This window comes from Nannospalax galili, unplaced genomic scaffold (genome assembly GCF_000622305.1).
Source record: "Nannospalax galili isolate Female #2095 unplaced genomic scaffold, S.galili_v1.0 scaffold702, whole genome shotgun sequence".
In the NCBI taxonomy this organism is placed as follows: domain Eukaryota; kingdom Metazoa; phylum Chordata; class Mammalia; order Rodentia; family Spalacidae; genus Nannospalax; species Nannospalax galili.
This window is the reverse complement of record NW_008348657.1, coordinates 3,017,536-3,026,117: the sequence shown is the minus strand read 5'-3', so window position 1 is coordinate 3,026,117 and position 8,582 is coordinate 3,017,536. Positions and strand designations below refer to the sequence as shown.

The following is an 8,582-nucleotide window of genomic DNA, read 5'->3' as shown; positions in this document are numbered from 1 at the left end:
CCTCCCTCCCCCTGCTCTCTGTCCTGGAGGTTTCTGGAAGCTGTGGTAGTCTGCTGTATTAGGGAAAAGGTCAGTTCCTCAGAACCAGGATAAACTCCCAAGTCAAAGAAGATGGTTGCCAGATTCAATCTGATGAGTAAATAGGACTGTTTCTGCCTTCCCTGGAGGCTTGTTCAATTCTGATTTTAAAAGGGGGGGAGACTGGGAAAGTGGTTCAGTTGGCAGAGTGCTTGCCTCGCAAACCTCTGGGTTTGATCCACAGCATGTGTATGGTGATGCATACTTGTAAATCCCAGCACTTGGGAGGGAGGTGGAGGCAGGAGGATTAGAAGTTCAAGGTCATCCTTGGCTATATAGTGAGTTTGAGGCCATCTTGGGTTAGAAACCTTGTCTCAAAATAAACAGCAAACAAACCAATACTCTCACTTGGGATGGAGGGGTTCTGACGTGCATCTGGAGGCGAAGCACCGAGTTATGTCAAGCTAAGGGGATCCTGGAAGGCACCCCTCCTGGAGTTTCTCCAGGCAGCCTGTGGGTGACACCTGACCTCTGGAGTGCCACATACTGAAGCCTGGTTTGTTTTGGTCACCACCAGAAATGCTTCCAGCTTTATTACACTTTGTGTATGTGCTATGGTCTAACACTATGAAGCACTGACACAACAGAGAAGCCTGGCGTCTGCCCTCACCAGGCAATGTTATTAGGACATTGTTACTGGGCTGTGCGTATCCTCAGGAAGATTCTGGAGATGGCATCTCTCCTTGTCTTTGTCAGACATGCCTATGATCTTTGCAAACAGTCACTCTAATTCTTGTCTTGAAGATGTAAGATGCCATTCCAGCTTTCTGCATTGGCTGCTGCAAAATCCAGAGCAAAGCCTCTGTCTACCCTGCCACCCTCATTAGTAAAGGCACAGAGAATTGTAGAACATGGCAGGACCCTGATGTGGCTTCTGTTGCCATCATATTCTTTCTTGTCCCTTATTCTCATGAGAACTTTCTCATCTGCTTTTTGTTTGGGTTTAGTTTTTGGAGATAGGGTCTCATGAAGCTCAGGCTGGCCTCAAACTCCCTTAAACTCTTGACCCTCCTGCTTCTACCTCCCAAGTGCTGGGATTACTGGCATGTGCCATTCTAATCTGGATTTTCAAGACTGTCTTTGGGTAGTCAGTCACCTGTCCCCTGGCATATGCTGTTCTGGCTCACCCCCACACCAGCCCATTTTACAGATGAGGGAATGAGTTTGGAGCAATTAAATGCCTTGAACAACCAGAAGCTAATGGACTATCTTCCTTCAAACCCTGCATGTTAACTCCTGCCTCCCAGTGAAGTAACACTTTTCTTATTGACCCTTAGGTATTATCGTCATAAAAATTTTGAATCAGCTAAATATATTTAAGGGGGTGCCCCTGAACGGATGATTCCTGCCCATATCTTATATTGAAACAGGCCTCCCACAGCATGAAATTTCCCCAGGATTCTCACACCCACTTCTTCTCTGACCTCTTACTGCTCTCTGTTTTCTGTCCTTCCTGACTCCAGTTGGTGTTGTTTGACTTCATTTCCTCTCTGCATCTACCTCTTCTCTCTGAATCCTGTGCTTATCTCTCCTTTGGAATTCCAATTCTATGCATCTCTGTAATTTCTTCTTCAGACACTTTTCTCCCCCTCTGTTGAGGACTCAGCCATCTGAGAAAGTCTACATGCTACCAACAGCTAACACTTCAGCTGTGTCTCTGCCCCTCCCAGGCTCCACATCTCTCTTCTCTCCTCTGGTTCGAGTAGCTCACGTGGTTTGCACTGTGGCCCTCAGGGAACTCCTGCCACAACACCCTTGGTTCTTTCCTAGCTTCCCCACAGGAAAGACCCTCTCCTGACAGAACCCCTGTTGCTAAATGGTCCCTCTTAGGACATACACTGTGTCTTAAGATTTTCAATTATGGGGCTGGGGAGATGGCTCAGAGGTTAAGGGCACTGACTGCTCTTGCAGAGAACCTGGATTTGGTTCCCAGCACCCACATGGCAGCTAACATCTATAGCTCCAGTTCCAGGAGATCCAATGCCCTCTTCTGACCTCCAAGAACATTGCACAACATGGATGCACTTGTATGCATGCAGGCAATACACTTATATACATAAAAATAACAAAAACTTAAAAAAAAGATTTTCCACTCTGGACCACAGAGATGCTTCTGGAACATCACAATTCCATGTGGAGCTCAGCAGATATCATAGAAGATAGACACCACTTCCCCCAAAGTCTTTTCTCTAAACATTTGAAATCAGTGAGTCCTTCAAGTTATTCTGATTAACTACATTATTTAGAAAGATCTTTTTTTGTCAGGTATGATAGCGCACACCTTTAGAGTCAGAATGCAGGAAGCAGAAGTAGGCAAACCTTTGGGATCAAGGCCAGCCTAGTCTATGTAGTAAGTTTCAGGCCAGCTGGGGCCACAGAGAGACCATTTCTCAACACACACACACACATGCACGCACGCACACATGCACGTGCGCACACACAATGTAATTTTTAAAATTGTGTGTATGTGTAGGTAGGTAGGTATATATATGTGAACTTGTGTCACAGAGCACATGTGAAGGTCTAAAAACAATTTGGGGGAGCTGATTCTGTCCTACCATGTGAGTCCCAAGTATCAGATCAGGTATTTAGGATTAGTGGCAAGCAACTTTCCCTGCTGAGCCATCTCACCAGCCCCAAGAAATACATTCTTGAGTAATCCTAAACTCTCTGTTTTTTATACTACATAATTAGTCATCTTTATAACCTTGTTCAAATCAGTACCAAAAAAAAAAAAAAAAGAATCCACCTTCCAGTGTCTACTTTTGTGGGGGTCTGTGAAGCTTCCTGCATGAGCTACTTTTCTGTTGCTATGATAAAATATCATGACCAAGATCAACTTAAGGAAGAAAGAGTTCATTTGGTTTACAGTTCCAGAGGGACAGAGTGTTCATCACTGCGGGGAAGGTAAGGCATCAGGCTCAGGAAGCTGAGCAATCACATCTCACCTGCACATCAGAAGCAGAAAAAGAACTGGAAGTGGAGTGAGGCTACAACCCCCCCTCCCCCTTTAGCAAGGTTCTACTTCCTAAAGGCACCATAACCTCTTCAAACACTGCCACCACCTGGGAAACTATGTGGGCCAATGGTGGGCATTCCTCATTCAAACTGCCATGCTGTCCTTTGCTTCTGGATTCCAAACAGTTCTTCAAAATCCTATTTTTGGTTCATATAATCAGTGACATTAGCCAAGTTTATGCTAAATGGGTTTCTATAGATTTCTAAACTGCATGTTTGGCTTTGCAGAGTGTTCTAGTCCCATTGACTTTTAGTGTATTCGGTTCTGTCCCCCGTCCCTACCATGCTAAGATAATTTTAGACCACAAGTCTGCCTTCAATAGCATACCTAGGGAACCTCACACTGTGAGACTATGATCCCTGCTTCCTTTTGAGTCTATGAACATGTTGAAGAAGACAGGGCACCCGTTTCCAAAAGCTGTGCACGCTTTTGCTCTCACCCACTTCTCATGAAGTCCACCTAAGAGTAGCCTTTAACTGACCTCAGTCGATGTCAATAGAAATGGAAGACAATTCATTCTTCCTTCCTGGATTAGCTGAGGAAGGTAAAGCACAATTCTTGCACCCAGAGTTTACAGTCATCCTGTGAAGAATGCAGTTTTCATGCCTGACTCAGTACAAGCTGCAGCTAGTCGAGGCAGGGCAGCTTCTTCTTTCTTCGTCACCCGGTTGCCTGCTTGCTCTTCTCCCATAGTATATAGTATTTCCTTACTTTGATTTATTTAAGGACTCTTTCCCTTCTCTTCTGGTTTCCAGTTGGTTCTTTGTCTGAGAAGGTGCTCCGGGGAAGGTGTCCCTAACCCTAGGCTGCCTAACCAAAGACCAAGGTGATTCCGTAAGTCTCCACCAGCAGGCCTGTGGCTACCATGAGAGTGTGTATCTTAGGAGCATGTGTATCTCCCAAAACAAAAAAAGGTGGAGAACAGCTGTGAGTCAGATGATTATAAATAACTAAAAGAGTTCATGGGGACTGTGGAGATAGTTCAGATGGAAAAAATGCTTGTCATGTAAGCACAAGGGCCTGAGTTCCATCCCCAGTACCACATACAAAGTCCAACACAGTGGTGCGCACCTGTAATTCCAGTGCTAGGGAGACGGAGCCAGCCCAGCTGCTTCAGGCCAGTGAGAGACCCTGTCTCAAAAATCAAGGTGGATGGCTCCTGGGGAATGGCACAACCCAAGGTTGACCTCTGATCTCCACATACATGCACACACGTGTACCCATACACATGAACATGAGTACACACCTGCACATAGGCACCCACCCAAAAAGCATTAACAGTTACAAGAATCATGGCTGTCTGAACTAAGACCACAGCTCTCTCTCTGGCTCCTGCTTTCTCCTTAGCATCTTACAAAACACCTTGTTGCAGAGGAGAGCTGTCATCTGACTGCTGATCTAATACCCTTCTGTCCTTGGCCAGGAACCTACTGCCAGCAGAGAGAGGTGGAGGCCATCATGGAAGGTGATGAAGACGACAGAGGTTGCTGCTGCTGCAAACCTGGCCACCTGCCACACCTGCTGTCCTGCAACGCAGCCTTCCACCTGCGCTGGCTTACCTGGGAGATCACTCGCTCTCAGTACATCCTGGAGGGTTACAGCATCATCGACAACAGCGCCGCCACAATGCTGCAGGTGTTTGACCTCCGCAGGATCCTCATCCGCTACTACATCAAGGTCCGGCTTGCTTCTCCATGCTGTTAGGGAAGTAGGTGGGCAGCAGCGGCAGTTCCTGAAGAGCTTTTGTCACACCAAATTTTCCCTGTGAGACCCACACGTGAGCTCTCTGGGATCCCAGGGCCCCGAGGTCCGGTAAACCACCACAATGTTCCTCTTAAGTTACATTTTGGAGAATATTTATTTGGGTTTGACAATGAAGTTTAGAGGGTCACTTACAAAGACATAAGCTCTCAGTGGGGTCTTTCGCTCCCATATTTGAAATCTGCACAAGCCCTCCTCCTCTCCTCCCCCCATCTGCCTGTTCCTTTCCAAAATGGTGACTGCCCCCACCCCTTTTCCCAGCATGCTCAGCGTTTCTCAGCATCCTTCTCTAGGGGTTCAGTTCTAGTTTCCTCAGAGGACATGCCTAACCAACATCTTTGCACAAAGTGACATGCTGGGTGTTGGCCCAGGGTGCAAAGTGCTGGCCAGGGCTGAGGTATGCTCTGAGGAGCAGGGACCAAAAAGGGGCAGAGGTGAGAGAGAGCAGAGGAAGTCTTTGCAGTGGGCTCCATGCTGGGGGAGGCTGTGGATAGTGAGCCAAGGGCTCCATAGTTGAATGCTGCTCTGAGGGTCAAAGGACCTCTATCAGAGACCACAGATCTCTGCCAGGCAAGGATGGGACAGGTCATTTGGAAGACATAATAAGGAATAAAGAGATAGGAAGGGTTGCTGAAGTCCTGTCCACTTGTAAAGCAGAGCATTCAGAAGTTTGGAATAGCTGCCACGGGGACCCCGGGGTCTTCTGTAGCTGCTAAAGTTTGCTGGAGATGAAAGACAGACTATTAAAGTCAGAAGGGTCAGTCAGTAACTCTTCTTACTTCACCCCAGGTGTTTGCAAAGCCCTGGTCTGCGGCTGAGTATTTGAAGCAGCTTTAACCTCTACTTGGCAAGTTCCAGGTCTCTGAGAAACTCTGTCTCAAAAAAAAAAGTGAATGATACCTGATAAACAATACCTAAGGTCGTCTTCTGGCCGCCATATGCACATGCACACATGTGCAGCATGTGCCTGCCACATAAAGACATGCACACACACACACACACACACACACACACACACGAAGATACTTTAGACTGCCTCAAACAGGCTGATTTTATGCTGGAAACGCAGTGGAAGTACACATGATGTCCTGTATGAGTTCTGTACATCTCATAGTTACTTGAGATTGATTTCTCTTTGAGACCTAATAAATTAAAAATAAAATCTTCTGGCATTTGAATGACTAAAGATGTTCACAGTGTTGCCTGTTTTTCACAGAGCATAATATACTACCTGGTCTCATCCCCCAAACTCCTCTCCTGGATCAAGAATGAATCCTTGCTGACATCCCTGCAGCCTTTTGCCAAGTGGCATCACATCGAGCATGACCTTGCAATGTTCAACATCAACATTGATGATGACTATGTGCCGTGTCTCCAGGGGATCACAAGAGCAAGCTACTGCAATGTTTACCTGGAGTGGATTCAATACTGTGCTGGGAAGAGACAGGAGGTAGAGGGGGAAGCAGGAGGTGGGAGAGTTGGGGGGTCCAGCAAGCACAAGATTAGAAAGCAAAGACGCAAGGACTGTTAACTGTTCCTCTCTTCTTACACTCCATGGTGGACTATAAGAAAACAGGGAGGAGAGTTTATAATTGAATAAATGTTTAATGCTTAAGCAAAATTAATTGGGAGAATTAATGTTTTGTCTCCAGTGACAGAGCCTTGAAGGTATGTCCCTTTAAATTGTGCTCAGGGTCAGTACAGTTTTAAATCTCTAAAATAGCTTTAGGATACTAATAATTTCCTTGTTTAAAATTGCATTTGAGACTGGAGAGATGGCTCAGTGGGAAAGAGCACTTGCTGCACAACCATGAGGATCTAAGTTTGAATCCCCAGCACCCATGAAAAATGACAAACATGGCTATGTACACCTGTAACCCCAGCACTGGTGAGGAAGGAGTGTGGGGAGGAGTACCATTAGGACTTTCTGACCACCATCATAAGCACAAAACAGTGAACTCTGGGGGTTCAGTGAGACACCTTTCTCAAGGGATTAATGGAGAGCAATAGAGGAGGACACCAACGTCCTTACATGCATATGGGTGCATATGCCCTCATGCACACAAATACATCATCCACACACAAATAAAAATTAATTAAACTGAATAAAATTGCATTAGGAGGGCTGGAGTATATAGCTCAGTGACAGGGACCTTGATTGATGTACATGTACAAAGCCCTGAATTTGATACTCAGTTCTCCCCCAAAACAACCCTGATGAAATTATTAAATTTTTATTTTATGTGTCAGAGTGTGTACGTGTATGTGGAGGCCAGAAGTCAATGTCAGGTGTCTTCTTCAATCACCTTCCACTTTATGTTTTGAGACAGGGTGTCTCATTGAACCTGGAACTCACTGATTTGACTTGATTCGCTGATCAGCAAACCCCGGGGATCTTCTTGTCTCTGCCTTGCCAGCACTGGGATTACAGATGTGTGCCGCTATACCCAGTTTTTTGTGGGTCCTGAAGACCTGAACTCAGGTTCTTATGTTCGGGCATCAAGCACTCTACTGACTGCACCATCTCCCCATCCTGAAAATAAAATTTTAAAAATTATACTTTGAGTTTGACATGGTGGCTCATGTCTATAATCTCAACAGTAAAGAGACTGAGGCTGGAGAACCTCCAGTTCAAGACCAGCCTGAGCCATATAGTAAGTTCCAGGCATGTCTGGACTACATACACTATCTCAAAAGTTTTTATTTATTTGAGGCTAGAGAGATGGCTCGGCAGTTAAGAGCACTAGCTGCTCTTGCAGAGGACTCAGGTTCCATTCCCAACACCCACATGGTGCCTAACAACTGTCCATGACTCCAGTTCTGAGGGAATCCAACACCTGCTGACCTCTACGGGCATTGCATGATGGTGCACTTACACACATGCAGGCAATACACTCATACACTAAAATAAAAATTATTTTTAAATTTATTTAAATATATTTATTTATTTGCATTTTAAGATTGCCCCATGATATATATCTTTGTAAATCTTCTGGTATCAAAAAGATTTCTTGAGCACATTGACTTGTGAATATACTGTCTGTCCAGCAATCAGGTGGTCCGGGTTACCTTTGTGGCTGTCTTCTTCCAGTTCAGTGCTTATGTGCTGAGAACACACCCAAAGGCAAGTTTGCCCCTTAGAGATAGAGCCAAGAGCAGTGTCTATCCACAGAAAGAAGAGACGGAGCAAAGTGCAGTCTGCACATCCATTGCTTTGCTTGCTAAGATTTGAAAGCTGAGTCCATGAGTGTTGGTAAAGAAACAGGCAGGTTGAAAGCAGTCAACACAGCACAGAGCAGACACCACCCACTACACTAGCTCCAATCCTTGCTTTCCTATGAGTAATTGAAAGCAGGTGGCAGGGTCTAGGACCAAAGCTCAGTTGGTAAGTGTTGCCTTACAAACACAGGACCTGAGTTCAACCTCTAGAGCCCATGTTAAAAAAAGTCAGGTGTAGGGCTGGAGAGATGGTTCAGTGGTTAAGAGCATTGACTGCCCTTGCAGAAGACCCAGGTTCTATTCCCAGCACCCACATGGCAGCTAACAACCATCTGTAACTCCAGTTCCAGGGGATCCAACACCCTCTTCTGACTCCATGGGCATTACATGACAGGGGTACATTTACACACATGTAGGCAATGCACTCACACACACAAAATAAAAATAAATAATAAATAAAATTTTTTTTTACTTATTAAACTTACTTTTTTTTATTTTCAAGTTT

General features: G+C 45.4%; 1 protein-coding gene across 3 annotated transcripts in view; it reads left to right on the top strand.

The window, feature by feature from the left end:
- Pcnx2 (pecanex 2) overlaps positions 1-8,582 on the top strand; it is a 237,929-nt gene that overhangs the window by 203,865 nt on the left and 25,482 nt on the right. For all 3 annotated transcript variants that reach the window (XM_008845820.3, XM_008845819.3, XM_008845818.3), the window contains 2 exons: positions 4,521-4,774; positions 6,075-6,308. In XM_008845820.3, coding sequence (XP_008844042.1) covers positions 4,521-4,774; positions 6,075-6,308 — 488 coding nt within the window. The remainder of the gene's footprint in view (positions 1-4,520; positions 4,775-6,074; positions 6,309-8,582) is intronic.